Here is a 24,350-nt window from a genome sequence, read left to right on the forward strand (position 1 = left end):
AACAGGATTTGCCAGGGCACTTTGCACCATGTAAATACCTTCATCTCACCAACAATCTGGTAAGCAGATGGACACATTTTGTGTCTGAAATGCTTTATCAAACAGAAGCCAAAGTGAGTAACACTACATGTATGCAGAATATTGAGTTTTCATCACTAAAAAATTATTCAAGCTGCAATTCAACAAAGATTTTAATTTTTAAAATCTCTTGGCATTTCCCATGGTATGAAAATTTCTGTTCTGTTTGCCTCAGATATTTGATTACTTATTTCTAAAGAATTTCTCATAGCTGATGGGAAAATTCTGCTACCGGTCCCATATTTTCAGAACTTGAACATTCTTTAGCGTAAGATGTACTTTTTATCAAATGGCATTTCAGACCTGTGTGCCAAGAACATTTTTTCATGTAATATTATCATATGGTAGATTCTAGAGACCTTTACTAGGTCGGGGTGACTTTGAAAGAAATCTGTTAGAAACTCCTCCTAACAAAGCGATCACAGACCTCTCACTTAAGGCTTGCGAATAATTTCATCAAAATAATTAAGAGTCAGAATATCATGATCTAAGTGAAACAGGCAAGCCAAGGAAGTGCTTTCTTCTCCATTTAATGTGCAGGCATACAGGCGTTAAGGATTTGACGCTGCAGTTTGATAAGCAGACCGGTTCTAGTCAGAGAAAACACACAAATTTGGATACTTAGCATGTAAGCAGTTGGAGAGAAAGAAAACTTGCTTTTGATGTGCTGTTGTTATGAAATTGCTCGTTATTTCTCCTAGGTTTAATTCTTTTATCCTCAGTCTAACGAAGAATGATACTCTGCAAGGACTGTGTTCTCAGGCTTTCATGTCTGTAGCAAGTCAGGATTTCCAAACTGATTTGTGCTTACAGTCATGGATAAATGCAGGCAGAATCTCTTGATACCGCACTTGAGTGGTATCACATCTACAACTATCTACATTTTCAATACAGCAAACAGTTTCGCTGCTTTTCTGAGTCATCACAAAACCACTGAATGAACAGTGTTAGCAAATAACACTTTCCAAAAGAGCTGAAGGAGAGTTTCCCTTTTGGCAAGGAAGCTTGTGGACTTTCCTCTAATCATTGTATTCTTGTAGTGACACGGACTGAACTTGCAGTTACAGAGATGAAAGTAAAAGGTTCCGCTTTCTGCCCTGCTCAAAGGCAAGCATGAGGCTGGATGCTGCCTTCCTGCAGACTTGAGCAGAGTGCTCTTACTCTGCTGCAATGCTGAGATGTCAGCACTGAGGTTAGATGTCAGACGTACCTACCCTGTAAGCTCAGCTAAGAAGGAGCTGTGTTTCCTGCCATACACTTTTCCTTCTTTTTAAGGACTTAGTACTTTTTCAATAAAAATAAATTTAATTTGTGGCTACATTTCAGCTCCATCGGTTTGATGGCATAAGTGGAGCAATACCAGCTTTGGATTTAGAGCAGTCGTGTGGCTGCGTCTCTCTCTGAAGCTTTCATGTGGTCGGGTGAGACATTCTTAGAATCCCCAAACATTTTTGAAGATCCTAAGCTGGAGACATTCACAATTCTTCCCTCCCTTTCTACCATTAATCCTTCATGTTTTAACAAGCACTGAAGTTAATACAGCCTACACTCTTTCCTGTCACACTGGGCCCCCCTCCCTCCTTTCTTTCCCTTGAATAAAGCAATCTGTTCTTTCCAGTCCATACTCTTGTAAATCAAAGGGATAGATGTCAACACACACCATAACCAAGTATAAACTTCCTTTTTTTAATTAAGCAGGATTTTGACATTTTGTTTCAAGAAGTGTTTCTTTGGTTTTATTTATTTATTTTTAATATGTGAGGGATGTCAACTGCTTTTATTTTATTTTCAGTAGAAGCTGAATTTTGTATGGTACCACAGATAATCTCTTGCACAAAATCTTTCAGATGCTATTTCATAGTTCAGTAGGAAATAATAGGGAAATAATACCAAATGTCTTGTAGTTTAGGGGCTTTACAGTTTAGGGCTAACATCTTTGCTGAAGGTTTCCATACACAGAAATAATTTTCTAGGTACCATTTCAAACTTAATTGGGAAAAAAAAAAATGTATTTTTGCTGTTACACTCTCTGCCATTTGTTTAGTATCTCATAACTATTAATTATACTTAGACATTTGTGTGAAACAGAAATGTCCAGAATTATATCTGCTAATGCTAACAATAAACAAGATGCTTGGAAGGAACACAGTCTCTATGCCAGTGTACAAATCCATGTATCTCAGCAGCCAGGGCAAAGTCAGCAAGTGGAACCAGTGTACTGATCTGATACCTCTGCTTGTCCACGCTGATTCTCAGCCATTAATCTGGCAAGAAAAAAGGACTTTATTTAGTATCTCAGTTCTCTTTTGCATGTGTTTGCTCAGCTAGAAAACATACACAGGAGTTTCCTGAGTGCCTGCTGCAGCATAACCTGGTATTTTGGAGGCTAGAAATGCTTGTGAACTCCTCCGATCGCTTCTTCCCACTGACACAGTATTGTTTGGAGATCCATCTGGTGTCAAGTGCAGGCATATGGCACCAGTATGGCAATACTGCCTACGGGGGTGGTTTCCTGCAGAAGAGGTCTCACTGAATGCAGTAGTTGTTGGCTATTTAAAGTCATTATTGTTTAGCACCCAGGTCTTTGTGAACTTGTTCAACTGGTGGCTGGGCAGAGTGCCATCTGAATCTATGGACATGAGCACAGACAGCTGAGTCTCTGGGGCCTTGCACACATCAGATGTGGGTACTGAGGTCAGGCTTCTCAGTAAGGAAAATCTAAATGAGTGTCTGTCCTAAGCATGTGTATCTGTGGTTGAAAGGATGTGCCATCATTAATCCAAATCTGGGCTGGATTAAGCTTCTAAAATAAAAAACAGCTCTGCCAACCACTTGAAGAGGGCTTGGGGCCTGTTTGAATTGAGTGCATTGGCGTGGAGGGAGGGGATGATGGAGGCTGAACAACGCCACCACCCCATCCCCTCTACAGCACTTCTTTCCACACGGGGCAAAACAGCCACGAGCACAAGTTGCCAGAACTGCAGGCGTCTTGGAGCGCTGGACAACATTTATTTTTCTCTTTGCTGAGACAAGAGCAGAGCCACGTTTTGCTTTCTTTCTGAAATGACGGTTTCAAACCTCAGCGTGATTCACAGCACAGAGAATTTGGAAAAATGCAGGTGACCAAGCACTGGGGGTTGCTTGTATCCTGAGGGTGCTGACAACCTGCAGACACAGGTGTTCTGAGGTGCCTAGGAAAAGATGACACTGTTCGCCCCCTATTCTACGTGCTGCTTTTACTCTGTGGACACAAAACTCCCCAGGAAATTTCCTTCTGATGTGAAATTTGTCTATGCACTGTGGCCACATATTGTGAAACCAGCTGCTTCTGTCCTCTGTGCACAGAGCATACAGCAGGTAAAATATACCCAATGGAAAAACTGGGAAACTTTACTGTCTTTACTGGAAAGTGCTGTGAGGTTTCCCTAGAAAGATGCGGGAGAAGCACAAAGAAGGATACACAGTTCTTTTAAAACCCAACCATGTGCTGGTTCCTGCCCCTTTGAAGTCAGTGGCAAAACTCTGTTTTAAGGGAGCAAGACTACTTGAATCTGCAACCAAGATGCAGCCCGGAGGCAGAAGAAGCTTACGGGAAATGGTTTCTGTTGCTCTCCTTGTGCACAGAGCTGTTCAGACAGACTGGAGACCTGTCTGCTGCTTTCTCCCATTAAGGCTAAGAAATTAATGCTTTTAAAGTTCTTAAATGAATGGGCTGGATCTTACAGCCCTTACTCATCTGAGTGCTGACATTAACTTTAAGAAAATAATCACTTTATTAAGTGCTATGGAGTGGAGTCCTGAAATCGTTAAATTCTAATATTTTACAGAAGTTCTTCCTCAGTAGAAAAATAATATTGACATAATTAAAAGAATGTGAATATTTCATCAGTTGAAGAACGCAAGATACTTTGGAATGACACGTAAAACTAGGAGCAGCGCAGAGGGCTGAAGTCCATGTCATGTCTGTAGGTTATTTTTGAACTTTATGAAAAACACACTTTAGCAGTTTATATCCTGACCATTCAGCTGTATTCTGGGATTCTGGACTCAAAAACATTCTAACCATGAAAACATGGCATTTAAAAATACTGTCCACTTGGCTTCTTCGCCCGGCTTCGGAGTCTCCCGAGTTTGTTTCAGACAAACTGAGAACTTTGTTGTGGAATGACTGTTTGAATTGGGGTTTCTTAAAATACATATGGAGCCTTGTAGCTGCTGTGGGGTGTACACAGCGGTGTAGCTGTACTATTTTAAAATCATCTGGGTATTTGACTTCATGTAAGAATATCTGTCAGCTTAGTTACAAGGAATGAGCAGGGTTGATTAAAACAACTCACGAAGCCATTAAACAAAGAGATAAAATGTAGAACATGTGCTGTAAGGTCATTTTAATTATAACGTATGGGGGATCTGTGGAAACCGGATGGCAGCTGCGTTGAAGCTGAGTTTTAAATCCCTCTCAGCAGTACCAAAGTACTGTTACTCAAAGGTGTTCTTTTCTTATCTGTAAAATACGTCCTTTGGAAATGATGCTTAGGAACTAGCATTCTTATGACCATAGTCTGATTACTGTTCCTAAGTGCTTAGATAGATAAGAGCTGAAATAAACAATTATATATATGAATCGTCTGGTTACTAGATATTAGACTATATAACATCGGATACATGTATGAAGAGCTTTGGTAGAGAAAGGGATCAGAGATGCCAAATGAATACCCCTGAAAATTCAGAGAGAATAGGAAAGAAAAAGTTAGTAGCAACTTATTTCATCATCCTGGCAATTTTATTATTTTTGGCCTTATTGGGTCAAAAATACAGGGTTGAATATACTGCTGTATGATGTAAGTATTTCTACTAGGTTATTTTAGCAAAAAAATCTGGCTTGAAACAACGGATATCAGCCAGCCACATGAATTCAGTAAAAGCTATTTAAACAGCACATTTTCCTTTATTCTTATTAACCTAGTTATAAACATCAAGAGTTGGCATAATTAATTCCAATCCTACTGGAAAGGTTATTAAATCTCTGGTGTATGAGCTGAAACCAGTCTCTAGCTGCTAGAAATCATGACAAGACGTAGTAAGGCAAGATGACCACGTATCTGCCCACGTCAAAGTTTTTATAACTCCAGCCGCCCCTGCCAGAGTCAGAATCCTCAGCTAGGTAGACACTGGGTCTAGTTCAGTTTGCCAGCTCCTGTATTCTCAGTTCAATGAAGTTTACTTAAATGCCTGCAGTGTTAAGTGCCCTTTAACAGCGAAGTCAGCTTTCTGCAGTTGCCATAGAAGTTGAAGTCTTGCTCTGTGGTTTGTAAGCATCACTAAAACTGTCATGGAAAAATGACATTTGCTTCTGTTTGCAAGCTGCCTTTATTAGTATGAGAATTCTCTGTAGCTTTTGCTTTCCAATTTGCATGAAACAGAGAAAACATCCAGGATCACTTATATAAAAATGGGAAAGAATTCCTTGAGAAGAGAATGGAGGACGTGAAGGAGCTACAGATTGTTGCTCTTGGCTGTAGCTCATTGGCAATTAAAGGTTCTGGAGATTGGTCCCTTGAGGACTTCAGATGTTGTATGTTATTTTAAAGAGACTTAAAGGAGGCAATTGGGGTAGATATTCATCTCCATGCCGGCCTGTGGAGTACTCTCATGGCCAAGGCAAGTGTTACACCAGTCTGGCTCCTCAGCATCCCCAGTTTAAAGAAAAGGTACAAACACAACCCAGCTGTCATTACAAAGATGAAGAACTGCTTCTGCTCAAACTATGTAAAGGAAAGTGTGAGTCCCTTGAGGTACACTTTGGATGGCCTCTCACAAACTCATCTGAAATTATTGGAGAGTTAAATGTTAGAAGAGCAATATGGGAAGCAGTATCCCTGCTGGGAAGTAGTGGGCCAGGAGCCTCTGTTGGGTTGACAACTGGTTGCTTGAAGTCCTCATTTTTGAAAAGGAAATGTAGCGCTTTCACATCACTGTCATGGAGAGGTTCTTAGCATTGTTCTAAGACTTATCTTACGGTTCATATTTTCCTTTGGACCAACAGAATTACTAATTTTAGGACCAGAATCAGCTTCTTGCATGTGTCCTATTGGTTTTATCAGAATTACTGATGTTCAAGGAATGTGAATAAAGGTCATGCACTGATTCTAAAATTCAAAATGCTGACTGCGGCAGGAGGAAAACTGAACGTGGCTGATGAAAATAACCCCTCTCTCTTCTTCTCTACCTGTTTTACTCCAGTCCTCTGTGATGTCTGTCTGTTTTGCCCGCTTTCACCCAAACCTGGTTGTTGGTGGAACATACTCTGGCCAAATTGTCTTGTGGGATAATCGCAGCCACAGACGAACTCCTGTTCAGAGAACTCCCTTATCTGCTGCTGCTCACACGGTAAGGACAAAAGTCACCTCTTCCTTTCCTTAGAGGAAATACTCAGCAGAGAAGTGAAGCTGTCTAGTCATGTCTGCAGTGCTGGTTGCTACATGGATAAAACATAAGCGTGGCCCTTGAAAAGAAAGAAGCAGATGACAGAGGTATACAGCCACCTCCTGTGTTAAGCCATTACTCTTGATATGGGCAGCTCAGGAGATTGTCCTCCTTTATGATGAAGACAACAGAAGCAGCTAAAATACTCAAATGAGGCACTTATGTGACTCTTGCTCTCTGTTGCCTGTACAAGAAAGTCAGGTTACTGTAGGGACTATGTGTCTGTCAGTCAAACATGCAGGCAATTTGAGTCATTGATTGTTGACTACTTGTGCAAGAGTTTGTCTCATGAAACAGATTAAGCACCTGCACTGATCTAACAGAATTCTGCTAAGTAGACGCTTGTGCTTTTAAGAGTGTGGGGCAACTGCTTCTGTTTTACAGCAGAGAAATATTTGAATCCCTTTTCTGGCCTCCTACTCCAGACAAAACCATAGAGCAGAGCTTGTAGAGTGAAGGGGAGTTTGTTTCAACAGAATGCTATGGAAGTGCATTTTGATGACACACAAAGATATCTGCACACATAATGATGATTGCACAGGGCTCTGGTGATGTCTAGGAGATAAACAGGCAGAGCAGTACAAAATATTTGAAAAGGAAGAGAGTTTCTAAAGATGGTGTCTGTGGTAGAAGATGTTCTTACATTGCAACCCATATTGGGCTAGAGGAAGAGACAAGCCTGGGCTGCCTACAGTCTGTGGTAGGGCTGACCTTCACTCCACTCTGCTCTGAGATGCTGAGCATCCTCGAGCTCTCCTCCTGGAGAGTTTTGGCTCAGACAGCCTCTTCATATGAGCTGGAAGGTTTACTCTGGGAGAAGTAAGGGTAACTTGTCTTGGGACTGAGCTTGGGGCCATTCCTGAGTGGGAAGTGGAAAACAGATGCTTAAAAGAGGAGAAAGGTGTAATAAAATAAGAGTACAGACAAATCTGCAAGATTTCCTGAAACATAAGAAACTGAACTACACAAAGCAGTCTGAAAGATACTAATCTTGCTCTAGCAGAAAGAGGGATCAGACAATGTGATTGGCCATTTGCACCTCCAGCATCTACAGTTCTGTGATTCTTATCTTTAGAATTTGCAGATCAAGGTACAGCTTTTATTTGACTGTGACAACATAATCCCTAGAGTGAAAAGACAATGTCTAAAAGCCACGTCATATGAATTAAAGATTCGGTGCAGGGCCAGTATTATGAAGGCATGTCTCTCATATTAAAAAATGACAGGTGTGCACAGACATGCTTAGTGGGCCAGGCAGTACAAATATTGTTCCTTAAATTTCCACTATCATGAATGTTGATGTAATAATTTAATGATCTGTGCCATGGGTTGCAACTTCAACATTGCTTTTCATTTCCCTAATGTTTTTGCTCATTTTATCACCAGTAGTGGTGTTCAATCTGCATGAAAGGGAACAGTCTCTCCTGGAAGTGCAATTTAGAGATGTAGTAGACCAGAAAACTAATGGCAAGAAACTATCACTGAAAATTGAACAACTGGGACTTAAAATCTAGTGAAAAAGAAAAGATTAATGGGAAGTAATTTGTTTACATTCAAAAATGTCTAAGACAAAATTGTACCTCCTGGAATTATATATTAAAATAGTTTTATTATATAGAACAATATATGAAGTTTTGCTTCTGACAAATAAAAATAAATGACTTTCTGTTGTGGATGTGCACTTTGTGTGCTGTTGCAGATTGGTATATAAATAAGTGTTTATACAGTCTAGCATGAGGAAGCATTATGTTTTTAAGGAGTGATCAGATTTTACAATAAAAGAGTACTTACTTTTTGTTCATATTTATGAATCACTTACCTAAACTGTAAATGAAGTCTTGGCTGCAAAAGGCTGGCTTGAGAGGTTTAAGTTAACTCTAGTGTGGCAGTATTACTTTGTGCACTGCTAGTTAAGCGAGTTGAATAGCCAGTTTTAATTTGGACTTATGCCATATGTGGGGGAAAAAAAAAAAGGATTTTCCTCTTTTTGTTCCCTCACTTTGCTTATTTGAAACAAAGAAAGTATGTTGTCATCACCAACTTAAACCTTCCTTAAGTTTAGTTTCACTGATTACTGCTTGGATTCACCAGGAAAGACAGTTCTACCCACAGCTTATTCACTAATTTCCTTTCACACCCACCACACATCTGCACTTGGGACAACAGGAAATTTTAATTAAGACAAAACCCTTTTGCATGATGATTTAATTTCCAAAATAAATAAAAGCAAGCTGGCAGCAACTCTTTGAAAGGAAGGAGCCCATTTAGACTTTCTGTTGCGTACAGTTGGTTGTCTTTTCCATCCATTTTCCTCAGGTCTTTTCATTTCTGCCGTGAGTTTTATTGTGCATGAAATTGATGGTTGGCAACACTGATTAAAGCCAGACCTGGCACACAGAGGTGCTGCTGGAAGGACATGGCTGCCTCTCTCCCTTCCCCCTAAATACTGTAGCTTCTCCACTGGCTGCAGTAGCTCCCTGCCACCTCTGTCCTCATCCCTTTGGCCTACTGGAGGTCAAACACCCATTAAAAAATAGGACTGTGCTTATTTTGCACGTCATTATGTGCTAATCATATTTAGCAATGTGGTAATTAGCTTACCACTGAGGAGCGTGAAGGTCCATTGTAGGAGGGTAATAGCATGAGAAACAAGTTAGATACAGTCTGGGGTCCCACACATTATCTGATGTCCATTTGATGATGGGGGGGTGGGAAAACAGTTCATATGACAGTCTTGAGATAGAGAGAAATCAACATCAGAGGGGACCTTGCAAATTAATGCTTTTTGATGTGTAAAAGTGGCCTACAAGCAAAAGCACCATTTTGGGAGCAATTGCAAATGAATCCATTTTTGGTGCTGTGTGCATGCACTGTATATTCAAATTCCACCCCGCTTGCAAGTAGAGCCAGGGGCATTTATTGGGCCTGCTGTGGTATCAAACCTGAGAGCTAGCCTATGCTAGCTCTGCCTTTCACTGCTCACTACATAGGTGGACTGCAGCTGGATCATCAAGGCATCTAAAATAACTGCCAGTTCTATCATTCATTTTAGTAGGAGAAAATGCTAGGTTTCTAACCCTATGTGGAGTTGAATTAGAAGCTGTAAGGCATGTCTTCTAAGCTTTGTCCTGATTTTCATTGAATAAGGAATTAATTATTCGTGAAAAGCATTTTTTCTTCTTAGAGACACAAGTCTCATCTGTCCAAGAGGCAGGGAATTAGAGTTTGTCTTTGGTTGACTTGTGTGAATGTCTTACTCTAATTAAGCAGTATCACTTGTAGTGGTCAAAGAAAATTAGATCTCATTGCTGGGTCTGATTGATTATTCACTGTGGAGATTGCTGAACTTGAACCATCCCTCATATGTCACCATCACATCAGATGACACTTCAAGCTGAAAATGTTAGCAGGTTTCTTGGAAAATCAACAGACTGAATTTCATCACTGCATGGTAAGTGGAATTCAGCCTTCATGGACTGACCATACTATGAGGAATCAGGTGTAACACCCTGAATTTAGTCACTCCACAATGATAATGACAGATCTAAAAAGGTGTATTGGCCAATACAGGAGAAAAATGACAGACTAGTTTTCATTTTTCTGTTGAAGTACATTTGCAAATATTTAGCATGCAAGCCAAATTCTGGAAGAGTTCAAGTTTTACACATCTGTTTTCTTCCATAAAGTTTTCATTTTGATTCCATTTGGATGACTTGCCTCTTTCTGCCAGTTATTTTCAGTGCTGAAAGCCATCAGTAGAATGATACATGTCTCTGTGGGTGAAATCTCATCCACATAATTCAGTATTTTCACAGCATTACCCAGCTGAGTTGTTTTATGATGAGGAAAATGAAACATTAAAAACACTTCCATGTCCATAACACGCCTCTTAGAACTGAAATTAAAAAAGTTAAAGTCCTATATGGCAAATGCCTGGTCCTGTATTTTCCAGACACTATGTGACTACTTAATCATTCTTTACAATAAGATATGAGATATTAGAAATGTGTTTTGAAGATGTGAGAATGTCTCTCTGACTTGCAGTGTTAATGTGTTTCCAGCATCCAGTGTATTGTGTCAATGTAGTTGGAACACAGAATGCACACAATCTCATCACCGTCTCCACGGATGGCAAAATGTGCTCCTGGAGCCTGGACATGCTCTCAACTCCACAGGTGGGTTTGTTTTCCACCTATACAGGAGAAAATCACCTTCTGTAAAGGAGGATACCTGCTTAATGGAACATAGCTCCTAAAAGCCCAAACCTCACATCTTATACAAACTAAAACCAGTGGATGCACTTGAAAGAATACAGCTTGCTTCCAGCAGTCTCTGCTAAGAGCCAAAACCCATTTCCTTTACCACAAATCATATAATTATTATAATACGTTAATACATAGGTCAGTTTCAAGTGAAAATGAAATAATCCATTTTAAAGCATGGTAATTACAGAAGTTGCCTGTGGTATAAATTGTACTTAGTCTACAGCGTTGTTTAACAAATATGGGCTAGATTGCACTGCCACTGAACACACCCTAGACTCTATGGGTTTCCAAGTCACAAAGTCTGAAAGCTTGCTTTGTTGCCTGCTTTCAGTATTTAAAAGAAAGAAGGAAAGAAAAAAAAAAAAAAACAATGCAAATCAAAAGTTTTAGAGCTAACTCCTCCTCCCTCTGGAATGTTTGTTGCTATTGTTTTCCCTTCCCCTTCCTACCCCCCCTTTGTATCAGAAATGAAAGTAAGTCCAGGAAAATTGTCCAAACCACTTGTGACTATAATAATGGAAACTAAACAAAGAAGGCTGAAGAGGCCCTATGGAAAGGCTTATCTTTCAGAGGAGTGGTACATTTGTACATTTTCTGTTCCAGCATATCGCTGTTTTTTATAAACACCAGAGGATCTGATCTTGTTTGAAAATGCTGAGTAGGATCTCCTTTTAATGATTTCATTAATCATCTATTAATTATGCATTAATGTGCAATTCCTCTTGAGTTATTTGCATTCAGGGTTGACACAAGACATGGGACTCCTCTCCTCCTTAGCCATCTAAAGGTCCCTGTCAAGTCCAAGCTAGTCATTTGAGTTCCTTTTACAGTTAATGTAGAGAGCGACCAGCACTTCTAGAGGAAGAACTCATCCCATCCCAGTGTGAAATACCACTTAGATATTCTAGGGTACAGAACTGTACTTACATCTTAGGATGCAAGCTGCTTCTGGAACTCACTCCACCTAATTCCCTACTCAGAGTGAGGCCAACTTCAAAGTTTGATCATGTTCCTCGTGCTCCTCATAGACATTATGGATCTGGTAGTTGTGTCCTGGGACTATGAAAAACTGCTGCGGTTCTGGAAGAGATATCCATCTGAAATGGCTCAGTCATCTGTGCTTAGGAACCTGAATCCTTTGCCCTATTTCTCACTTAAATGTAGAGAAGATAAATCCTTGTGTGTTCACTTACTGGAATACTGAATTTTCAAGCAGAGATTTGTGAACATTTCAGTTCCAGAACTTCATCCTTCAGATGGAATTTCCCAGATTCAAAACTAGCTTTCAACAAGGATGGGAACACACCCCATCTTACACTGAAATTCAGTGCATGGCTCACAGTGGTCTTAAAAAGAAGGGCATGGGACTTGATGTCAAGCTACACGCCATAGCTTTACATTGAGCGGAGCAGTACTGCTGATATGCATTAGTTTGAAACTTTCCAAAGACACAGATCCAGAGCGGTCGTGTGCAGCCATGGTGTAGGCTCCGAAGGAGATTCCACCACAATATCTGGCCATACCTAAAGACATTAAACAATGATCTCACCCCAGAAGATTTTTGTAGAAATATATGGTCCACAGGTGCTCTGCCAATGCACTTTCCAGGTCTTATTTTTCCTTTTTAATAGAAGCAAATATATGTGAAAGAAAAATATAAATCAAGCAGAAGTATTTCTCTATGGATTTGCAGCCCTCTCCTCCCATAGGGACACCCACTTTCTTCAGCTACAGCAAAAATCCCTCCTGATAAAAATGCTATAATCTTTAGCCCGAGAGGAATAGCAGCTTAGGCATTTAAATGTAGAAAGCACACGCACTTAAACAGCTGAAAATGAAAATTACTAAATCATTCAGGCCCTTTGTGGGATTCTTGGGTTACACCATTTAGGCTGCACAACCAAAAAGTTTAGAGCTGTGCAAAATCTGCTCAAAGCATACACATCATGCAGCCGCCACAAACTGCTCATGCTGGTTGTACTTGAAATGTACAAAAATGAGTATGCTGATTTACTTTGAAATATAGCTAGAAAATGAAAATGTGCTTGCTGGTTTGTAGCTTGATGGTGGGATCCGGAGAAAATATTTATGATTAGCTCAGAAAATCTCTGAAGAACACTGTTTAGAATAGCAGTAGTGACATGACGCTGACTTCTGAATTTTGTTCTGCAGAGGAACAAATGGCACTGTCTGATAGATGCCCCAGGTGCATGTGATAGATATTACATGTGTTTCCTGACAAACAACTGATTTTAAAAAATGTTTGTAAGTAGCAGGGTATTTTTTATTAGAGCCTGGGGCTGGCAAGTATAGCCATTAAGGTATTATCTTTAGTTTCTGCACCATTAGATTTTAAATTCTCACCTGTCATCTCTGCCTGATTTAAGATGATGTTCCAGAGACCAGTGCCTTGCAGCCGCTCTGAAACATCTGACACAGCATCAGGGATGGCAGGAGCAGTGCATCCTGGTTGTGACATTGCATTTTCTTCCATTGTCCAGTACAGAAACCTAAATCCTATGACTGGATCAGATGATTCCTTCTTCCTTTCTTGGTACTGTGTGTAGCATTTAGAAATGAATTATCAAAAACAAAACAAAACAAACAACAACAACAACAGCAAACCAAACAAGCCAAACAAAAGGACAGCTGCAGAGTAATAACAAAGCCCTGTTTTGATAGGAGAGCATGGAGCTGGTGTACAACAAGTCCAAACCAGTGGCGGTTACAGGAATGGCTTTCCCAACTGGAGATGTCAATAACTTCGTTGTTGGCAGTGAAGAGGGAACAGTCTACACAGCCTGTCGTCATGGAAGGTGATTTTAAGCTTTTTTTGTACTTCTATAACATTGTCTTTGCTGGCATGGGGTAGCCACGTGTGTGGAGTGTGTTCGGCTTTTTTCCCTTGGATGAGCAGGATCTGTGCTGGGACAGGACTAAGATGGAACCTGCCCAACTTCATGCATCTGTGCTACTGCCACGCACTGCGGTGCTTGGCCCACCTCCCTGTGCAGTCAGTGGGGAGCAGTAACTGCTGGAAGGTTTGACTTCTCTCGCCTTTTTCAGACATCCACTTGAAGAGGAGATGACTGGCACCTTGCAAATGCCTCTTTCTCAACCGTGACTATAATGGAAGCCTAGAGTGCTGGCTGAGGTGTAGATGTCTGTGTCGGGGCAGGTTGTATCAGGCCGTAGGAGACAGTTTTGTTGCAGGGTAATCAAACTTAAACCACTTGTAAGAAATGGTAATCTGCTTTATTTTTTTACCATTTTCAGCTTCATCTTCAGTCTCCACAGGCAGATAGCAAAGAAAAGACACCCCAGACACGTCTGCATGTGAGGAGAACACATGAAGCCCCAGTGCATGAGCAGAGCTTGTCTGACTTGCCCAGGCAGGCCATTAGTATAAGAGCTGATAAAATGACCTGGGAAAAGCTTAGTTGGACAAACACTTTCAAGTAGCGTTTGGAACGGTAGTTGAAATACTGTTTTTCCAAGTGTAAGATGCACCTCCTAATGACAAGGCTTTGAGCGCTGTGTGGCTAAACACTGAGCTCTCCACTTGTAAAGCTAGGAAAGTGCAAATTCACTTCCATAATTTAAACAAGCTCCTTATTTTGCACCCTGTAAACTTTTTAAGGCTGCAGTTAAGAGCAAGGAACTCTCACCACAGGCCTCTGCAGAGATCAATTCCTTGTGTTTGCTACAGTGATCTGCAGGGTGCTTGTGTGCTCTCAGCTTCTGGTAGCAGCTTCATCCTCTGGGATGCTTGAGTGGCTTCTGTAAAGAGCAGGCTATTTCACTGATAGAGCTAAAGCTGACCTCCCACTTCAGTAGTCTTCAGATTCGTATGTTACCACAGTCCTTGTTTCAGGGACCAAATACACACTGACAATGGTTTAGCAGTGGTTTAAGATTGTAAGGCTTCTATTACACATTCTTAGTACTGTACAGTCACAGTTTTACATACATTTTCTTCAGAACGATTTTTATTTAGAAATATTTTATACTTTACCCTGCTGACAGCATTGCAATGCTGTGTCTGTTTAGGCATTATCCTGATAGGCTGTGTGGTGGCTGCTGGTCTCAATTAGTTTTTGGCTGCTGGGATAAATGGAGCACACCCAAGGGCATTTCTCACTTCTGTTCTTTCAGATATGCCTGGTTTGCTCCTCACAGGAGAAGGACAACAGATTTGGCATAATTTGCTTACAGGATGAGCAAAGCTGCCCGCTTTCTTTCTTACCCAGATTTGTGCTTTTCCATCCTATTCTAGCCTCACTCCGATGAAATGCACACCTTCCCATGTTCACAATAATGACTGTGATACCTGATCATGTGAGCAGTCCCTTGTAAACAGGATTTGTTTCCTAGGGACATGACTGACTGCTGTGCAGAGTTATTTTAAATGTTTGAGAGAAAAAGAATTGCAAATGATATGTCACTAGCATCTTTGCATTTTTATTTTAATGGTTATTCCTCATAATAACAGTGTGCTCAGATGTATAAGATGTAGTATAATTATAATTTCTAATTACTTTATAATTATACATACATGTTATTTCAAGCTATAGTAGTAGACAGTATATGTAGAAGTCAGTAATGCAGGTCTTCAGTAGGAAAAGGAGCTGTCTCCCTGTGCTGCATCCTGAGCACTAAGTGTGCCCGCGGCAGTGAGCTGCTGCAGGCAAAGGCCTTGCTGAAGGGAGAGAGCTTTGCAGGTTAAATGGAGCTTTAAAAGGAAACAGGATTCTAAGAGTAAAAGAAAGTGATGTTGAAACGCCACATGTTAACTCACATTCTGAATGTAAATGTCTCTTCCTCCTGCAGTAAAGCCGGCATTGGTGAAATTTTTGAAGGCCACCAAGGACCTGTCACAGGAATCAATTGCCACATGGCAGTGGGCTCAATTGACTTTTCCCATCTGTTTGTCACGTCATCATTTGACTGGACAGTGAAGCTGTGGACCACAAAGGTGAGAAAATCGAGCTGGAATGTGATGGGTAATGCTACTTGTGAAAATGCCATTGTCAGAAATGTTTCACTTGGAACTGATTCACTGGAAGGCTGTGCTTAGAAAAGGCATAGCGTTAAAGTGAAATGCATACCAGTGTAACTGTGTCAGCCATCCTTGCCAGGGAGCCTACCCTATAAAGGTAGTTGCAGCTGGCTTGCACTTCAGTATTAACCCCAGTGTTGAGCAATTTCACTAGGAAAGGAGAATAGGATGTGTCGTAGTAGCAGTCGTCAAACAATTCATCTAGCACTCCTTGTGCAGGCTGGATTGCGAGGCTAATACTGTGCACTGTGACAGTGCAACAGCAGGAACACTTTCTTCTGATGAAGCAACAGGGAGGCACATGAACGATAGTGCAATCAATATCCTTCAAGAAAATCATTGCTGCAGGAGGCTGTGGTAGCCAGAAAGTATAACTCATCCCAGTGACATTAGACACCAATGGCTGGGAGCAGGGAGGAAATGCATGCTGGTACATTCATGACTTTTGTGAATCTGTTGCTGACTGCTCTGTGGAGGTGTCTGTGTCACCTCTTACAGGGACAGCACTGTGAAAAGTGGAAATGAGTACATAGGCCTGTGGAGCTTTGAATACCCACGCTCCATCTAAGTATGTATAAATATAGACCAATGACAGAGTCACCAAAAGCTGCAGGACAGTTTAAACAGACCAGCCTCATTGTGCAGGCTGAGTGGAATAGGAGAAGTAAAATACCTAACATTTAAGTCATCTAAACAGCTATTTTTGTCATACATCAAAACAAAGAACTGCATTTCAAACACCGGGCTTCTGTCTTCATCATTTCTTTATGTCTGCATTTGTTTCACATCTTGAGCTGTATCCAACAGAGCTCCAGTGCTGGAGGTTGACCCCAGTCAGGAAATGTCTCAGCGTGTGTTCCTCAAAGGCATCAGGGCTTGGAGATGCTGAGACAGATGCACAGCAAATGTAAACACAAAAGTGATCAGAAGGGATCTTGTGGCTGCCTTGTTCTGGAAACAGAAGCACAGTTACCTAGATAATAACTTCAATTAGCCTCTGTGGTAGCTTCATAATGCATTTGTTAATAGCTTGATCCAATGTGTATGCTAATTAATAGGTATCTTTGCATGATGAGCAATGACCACAGCTGACAGTTTTGTTTGAGCGTTACAGTTTCTGAGCATTGCGTACTTGGTAGGAGGAGGGTGCATGATTTACCTGATTCTCACCATAAACAGCAGTGGATCCAGCCTTAACCGATGCAGAATTGATAACGGAGAGTGGTTGCAGGCAGGCTGGGATGAGTCTGGCGTCAGTCCTAGGTGGTAAAGGAGAGAGGGCTGCAGGATAACTCAGTGACACAGAGCTGGCTCAGGCTGGTGAGTCTGGTGTCTGAGATAGGGGAGTGCTGGGCAGTGGCACTGATGGCAAGGGAGTATCAGATGGTTGAAGCTGAAGTTAAGTAAGAGGAAAAGAATTTGTGGGTACTGGGTGGAAAATGAAACGAAGGTACTGAAATACCTGCATTCCAAATATATGTGTCCAGAAAAGTTTGGCGTAAGTATCAGACCCTCAGCTTGAGGCTGAATATCTCACTAAGGGCCCCATCCTTCTGTAGCATAAAGGAACTTATATTAAGGAATGGGAAGGCATGGCTTTTTATTTTGAATGCCTGGGTTTTTGGAAGTTAGTGGCAGCACTAACACAGCATATTTTGGACAGAAAGACACTGCAGTTAGCAGTACATGGTAATCCTTGTGGAATACTTCATTGCCAAAACGGTTAGGTCAGATGCTGCTCAGTACAGTCAGTTTTCAAAGAACCAGGCAATTTAAATTTTTAATACCTCATCTGGCAAGAGGGACTTCCTGAGAAAGCTACTTGACCTAGCTGATGGGGGCAGGGATGTGCATGTGACACACTGCAGCACTGCTATGAGCTGGAAACAGTATTGCTGTACTGGCTCCATTGGTTTCTCCTGGAGCATATCTGAGCATCAGTAGCAGCTCTAGGCTGCTGCACTGCTAGCCTCTGCGTTGTGCAGAACTACTCTGAGGCTCTGGACACGTTTATGAAAAGTAATGTTTTTGTTTTCTTCCAATCTGACTACTGCAGAAATTTCTTTCTGCATTATCTCTTGGCTGGAGCGAGTACATATTTAGGGCTCTCTTTGTTCCATTCCCATAGCCAGGAGCCAGTCCACCACTGGATATTGAACAAACCCCTCAACATTGTTGATTATCTGAAAAAAATAGCATATTAATATGAAAAATTCAGTGATATGGCTGGTTTATGAAAGTTTACTCAGACTTCTTTATTATCATTATCCCTTTGGTTTCTGATTTGTAAATTTAATCCCTCTATCAGCATCCAAAGCTGTATCTCTTTCTGGCTCCTACCAGTGATGTCTACCTAATCCTGTGCACATTATCCTCTTTCATCGTGAAATTCAATTCCTTTCTGTTTCACAGGTTCAGAGTCAATGTCCAATTGAAAAGTGAACCATAAAAGCTCTGTGTTTATATTGCCTATTGATGTGGTGTAGCACCCTGGGGTGCTTACATGAAAGGCACTTTCATAGCAGGCATTTGACTGATGGATTGAAAGCCCTGTCTCCCTTAAAAACTCTGGATTGACATTTTATAATCTGTTTTTGCAGTTAACACATTTTCCATCCCAACACAGTTCAACCAGGTGACTGAGAGTAAGGTTTTCATTGAAGAATGAAGGTCTTGTAGATAATACTAATAAAAGGTTCCCATTATCACTCATCATATTAGCCAATAATTAGGTCCTTGGGTGAATAGTAAGCAACCTGAAGCAGTAGAAAAACAAAAATGTAATTTGCAAAGATAGCCACTTGATAGCCAGGGCATTACCTGGTTCCTGATGAAGTCAATAGGACTTTCAATTTGAATTCATGCTATACCACATAAGCAAGTCTGGGATGCAGAGCTGTCAAAGGAAAGTCCTGATGAGAAATGTCTGTGGAGCTCTGCCCCTAATTAGGTATTGTCTGTACAATGCTTTGATGAGGTAAAGTGCTAAGTGGAAATGCTAAGTGATGCTAATTAATTAAGCACTAATCCTCATGAACGAATAGCATGAGGTTAAATAATGAAATGTAAGTATTGTTATTATTACAGCAATTGCTGTGCAGAGTGGGAATTTTTAGATAGTGTGTCAAGGGACAGGAGGTAGCTTGGAACTGTTAAAGCATAGCAAAACAAGCCAGTTTCAGCTAATGCTTAGAAAATGGCACATTTGCTACTGAGAGACTTTAATAACAGTCCAGTTAAAGAGATAGCTTGTGTTAGTTTTTCCATCCTTCACATGTCTCTTTTATCCTTCCGTTGACGGTAGATACTAATGACTGAGCTTTTCTCCTCTTACATCTTATATCTAAGCCATGCTCAGGTGGGCAGCCAACTAAAAGACAGGTTGGAATAACAGTAGCAGCACTGCTGTATCCCATCCATGCTTCTCTCTTTCTTGCCTAATGTTACGAAATGATGGTGAGTGCCATAATCAGACAGATAGAGATGAGCAGACTGGTAGGAGGATCACTGCAAGGACTAGTTGAGGCTTGTGTGCCCTCCAATAGACTACCTACTTTTGTGTCCCTGCTCAGTTTTGCCTTTCTGGCATGTGCATAAGTGGCAGCTCCCTTCCTACTCCCTCCCCTTCGTCTTCTCATTCTTAAGCTCCTCTCTTTTGGTGTCCTCTGTTCCATTCTGCAGGCTGTGGTGCTTTTTGAGAAACCACATTTAAACAGCAAAATTCATGTTTCTGGTCTACGTACTTTATGTATATTTCTGTACCTTCACTATCTTTTCTGTTCACTCATTATTGTGGTATGAATCAGTCCTCCTGACACTTGGAGTAAATGATTCTAACTTGTACTTTCATACCTTCCTACCAGCTTCAGGCTTCAAATGCCATTGGTTTTAATTTGATTGTTTAACACCATCTCCTTGGAGGTCAAGCAGAAACCTCTCAGTAGAATGTGAGGAAGCAAGTGTGGTGTTGTTGCGAAAGACAAACAGGAATTTTACCTCTAACACCTAACTTTCCCCAAAAAGCCTGGCTAATAGGAACTTTTGGGATCAGCTCGATAGAACTTACTGTGACGAACAATCATGTAGCAGAATGAATCAGTGCATTACATGACTGTGTGGATTAGTCACCAAGAAAACAGTTCAGTCGCAAACGGGCAATTTTTGAGCTTTACAGGGTCAAGTTGTCACTTTGAAGATTAAGAGTTACTATTTTTTGCATTACAAATACCACATATCAAGATAACTGGTAACTGGCTCAGATATTTTCTAGTACAATTTCAATCACATTCAGTGTGCAAGTTTTGTGTTACAGATAGCATTGCCTGAAGTTAAAGATCCATGTAGAGATATCATCAAGTACTATTTGTGATGAAAGGGCAGTAAACTTAGTGAACTATTGCAACAACTTGGTGAATTCTTCCTCATGAAAACTGTTTTAACTGTAATTGGAAATGGTACAATTAATGACTTGATACAGTCGAGTCCCACGGCAGGTGATTAGAATGGATCACTGATTAGAGACACTAATGTCAGTGGTTAACAGTAAAGGTTATTTGCTCGTCTTACGGAAGATGTTCCTCTTCCACTGAATGTGCAGTTATTTATGAAGAGCTCCACGAGAATGTTCTGTAAGCCCGTGGTTTGGCACCAAGCCATGCTGCAAAGGACTGCCTGAGTAAGGTTGAACATGTGTCTTCCCTAAGGGAAGGAAGCGCTGTGATGATCTTCCCATTTTGCTCAGAGCTGTATCTTGTGTCTAAGAACAACTTTGGATTCATTGAAAGTAGGATCTTCTTGGAGGAAAGCTTTGATTTTAATGTGCTGACGCTTCCTGATGAAAACCAGTTCTGTCCAGTTGGGGCCAGCCCTGCTTCTTCAGTCTGTAGCAGGAGTAGATTGGCCTCTGCCAGCAGGATGGACTGGTGAGATGCAGAGGTTTCATAAAGGACCTGTTTGGTGGCCTTGAACTGGGTGCTCCTATGTGGAACTAGGGAAGGCCGAGGGAGGGTGGAAACATGCTTGAATAGAAAACTCTTAGGTGACCAGGCTCATAATTCATAATTTTTGCTTATTCCAAAGCAAAAATATTTTTGGCATTCTTTCAGACATTATTCATATACCTCATCTTGCAAACACTTAAGTGCAGTTTTGAGCTGGGCCTGGTAAAATTTATAAAGTATTATTACTTTCAATCTTAAATGTGTTCACTCTAAACTTCCTAAATTTGTTGGGCTGTTGTTTAGTCTTCTCACATTAGCACGGGGCAGTTTAGATCTATCTTACCGCATATGAAGTTGGATCTTCTTGGATCCATTACTACTTAGAGCTTCCATACTTTGATTTCTCATTTAGCCACTGATAAGAAGTAACTACAGTGCATACATTTTAGATACCTCCCTTGGAAGTACCACAACTTGTCTCCACAGAGAAGCCAAGGTCTGGTAGTTATAGGTAACCCACTTGTGGAGCTTTTGATGGCTTTCTTGCATTTGGACAGCTTCGGGTCTTATTTAAAATGCAAATACAGCAGACTTTGTCTTCTTAGCTTCCCGCAAACCAACATCAGGATGGAATCAGCTTCTTTATCCCTTGCCACACAGGCACAGATACACCTTGATTCTGCAGTCAGAAAGGCTAAGATGCAAGCTGAAGAAAGCCAGGGTATGCTCTGATGAGACGTTAAGCCAAACTACAGGGGTATGAGGACCTCTGGCTTTCTGCACCTTTCACTCTACTGAATCTGGATGCAATCTAAATCTGTCTTTGGTGCCATCTCATTTGGTCCATCTGAAAAGGACCCAAAAGGTTTAGGCATATTACTAACATCAAGAAGAAAAAGAGGAAAAGAAATAGTGCACTAAAACTTTAGTCTATTCTGGGAGTAGGTAGACTGAATATAGCCTCTTCTCCCTATTTTCTTCTCACTGTGGAATCCTTTTGCTACTCCCACTCTCCCATTTGTTTTAATGTGAGGCTCAAATGTTTATCTCAGTGGACTCTTTAGCACTTCTTATTTTGGACACGTGGCTGGAACAGTCCCCCTCATGCTGGATTATAACTCGGAGCTTCTTCTTGAATATGCTCACGGGGCCATCACCTGCCTTTGACAACACTACATTTCCAGTGCAGGCTTTTCTCTTTGATAAAAGCAATTAAAATTACTAATCTAATTAATCACAGTCCAAATGCTAATTTTATCTGATTACAGGGGAAAACAAAGGGTAATAAAATAGCACGCTGAATTTCATGGCAATGGTCTCTCTGTGGTGTGAGTTCAGAGTTTTGAGTTTTATCCAAAAACAAGGCAATGAATGAATTTGCTTCAGAGCTCGCTTTCTGTCAAAAGGCCAAGCTGACTTGGGGAAGAGGGTGGGGTTGCCTGTTCAGACAGGATTTTTTTAGTTTTTGCCCTTTACCTCTGGAGCCAGAGGTCTGGCTCTCATCCAGCTGCACAAAAAAAGATTATGGTCTTTTCTAGGTAATTTTAAAGAGTAAAACCAAAGTGAAGTCAGGTGGCTTGAAATCAACCCCAAGTTCTTCACATTAAATATTTCTTGTGATTTTGGTATTCAGTGTAGCCATATTTGAAAAGTGATAGGAAAATACTCTTCAGCTGGCTGACATATTTCATTTGCTCATGCCAGCCATGCTTCTCCTTTGTGAAACATTTTGTGATGAATGGCACACGCACACACACACAAAAAGTCATATAAAATACCAAGGCTGTTTTTCCTGGGCTAAGCTTTATTTCAGAAAGCCCTAACATAAATCCAGCTGCAGCCAGTGAAAGCATTATTTGCAAATGGAAAGTAGAATTTGATTTCAGGAGTTCACGTAATCTGTACAAAACAAAGTCGTGATTTCTTTTTCCCTGAAATCAAAATGCAAACCTCCCACTGACTGTTCTGTTGCAGAATTATATTGAAGGATCAGGCTCACATGCAGCAGCAAACCATTTCAGGAGAATTATCAACATATAAAAGCTAGGATTTCTTCACTAATGGAAATTTTCTCCCACCTGCTTCATGCAGCAGTCCTTTCTCTGCTATGTGAGAGACTTTTGTTATCAGGAAAAAAGGGAACTGTATTCAAAATCCTACAAGATGGAGTTCTCTTCAATAACAATTAGCCTCAAAATCATTGCTTGCTGACCCATGAAAGCTCTGCAGGCATCCTGGTGGTGGCAGCCACAAATACTAATCTGGACTGTTCGGCAGACGGTGCTGTCACTTCAGGCCACGTTGGCTGCTCTGCAGTATTCCCTCTGCTCCTGCCTGTTTTTCCCGGCAGCTGGAACACTGAAACTAAAACAACAGGGTTGCTTGGAAGCCTAACGATTCTGAGTCCACGTGCAATGCTAGGTCAGGTACCCTATGATGAAGCAGTATTTTCCATTAAAAATTGAATTTTCCAGGGCCTTGTGCTGAAGGTTTCAGTCAGATTCATGGGGCTTGGATCACAGCAGTAACAATCCCCTGGAAATGCAGCTCCATCATCCCACTCTATTCCTTGCCCATAGCACAAAGCCATTTTCCTGTGCTCAGCTGGAGCGGCGGTGACACCACAGCATAGGCCAGGCTGTGAGCATGGTGGTGGAGCGGGGGCTGCAAACAGAGCAGGCAGGTAGCCATCACAGTACAGTGCCGCTGCAGAAGAGCCTGCTTAGCCCTGTAGTTTAACCAGGGAAGACAGTGGGAGCAGAGAAATGGGAGGAGAGGAAAGAGAAGGATCTCAAGATGTCGGTGTTTCTAAATGCTGGGTGAGGGCGCTACTTAGTTTAACATCAGTAACCTGAGGCCTGGAGCAGAGAGACAGTTCCGTTGGCTCAGGCCGGAGCAGGCTCTGATGCAGGTGCCTCTGCCTGTCCTGCCTGACAGGAGAGCACTGGCACAGTGGTCTGGCTGCCCCTGAAGGACCCCATCACCACCAGTGCTGCTTCCAGAATATGGGGTATGAGCTGGGAGTGACAACCAGAGGTAAAATACCACATCTGCTCTTCTCCAGCCTTTCACGTGCGCTCTGACTAGAGCTTGGTGATTGTTCCTTCTGTCAGTTTGGCAAAACCATACCTGCCTCATACATCTCAGCAAGTCCCTCAAGTGCTTCACTGAAAGGAATCCAGAAAATATGTTTAGTAGTATAAAGGCAGGAGTAGGAGCTCCAGAAGCTGTGAATCAGTTTGCCAGGTAGGGGCAGTAACACCTTTGATAGTGCTTGGAGCTTCTTAAAAGAAGAAACTGAGCTGTCTTCTGAAGTAGGTAGAAATCCCAACACAAATGATAGTTTTGAAGTAATTTGGTGATGGAAATGCATAGTTAGTAGCATTAGATGAAGTGTTGGCTTGCTTAAAGCATGTTTTAAATAAAAGGTGGAAAAGTTGATTAACATGTAGTGATGAAGTCAGCAGTCTGAGGAAATACACAACAAATGGCAAATACCTGTACAGGTTTCTCCACTGTTTT

The 24,350-nt window shown here is 41.3% G+C and overlaps 1 protein-coding gene across 13 annotated transcripts in view; it reads left to right on the forward strand.

Annotated features, from left to right (window-relative positions):
- DYNC1I1 (dynein cytoplasmic 1 intermediate chain 1) overlaps positions 1-24,350 on the forward strand; it is a 181,425-nt gene that overhangs the window by 124,606 nt on the left and 32,469 nt on the right. For all 13 annotated transcript variants that reach the window (XM_015281907.4, XM_015281909.4, XM_015281913.4 and 10 more), the window contains 4 exons: positions 6,322-6,468; positions 10,626-10,739; positions 13,512-13,645; positions 15,660-15,804. In XM_015281907.4, the coding sequence (XP_015137393.1) occupies positions 6,322-6,468; positions 10,626-10,739; positions 13,512-13,645; positions 15,660-15,804 (540 nt within the window). The remainder of the gene's footprint in view (positions 1-6,321; positions 6,469-10,625; positions 10,740-13,511; positions 13,646-15,659; positions 15,805-24,350) is intronic.

Source organism: Gallus gallus, chromosome 2 (assembly GCF_016699485.2).
Source record: "Gallus gallus isolate bGalGal1 chromosome 2, bGalGal1.mat.broiler.GRCg7b, whole genome shotgun sequence".
Lineage (NCBI taxonomy): Eukaryota > Metazoa > Chordata > Aves > Galliformes > Phasianidae > Gallus > Gallus gallus.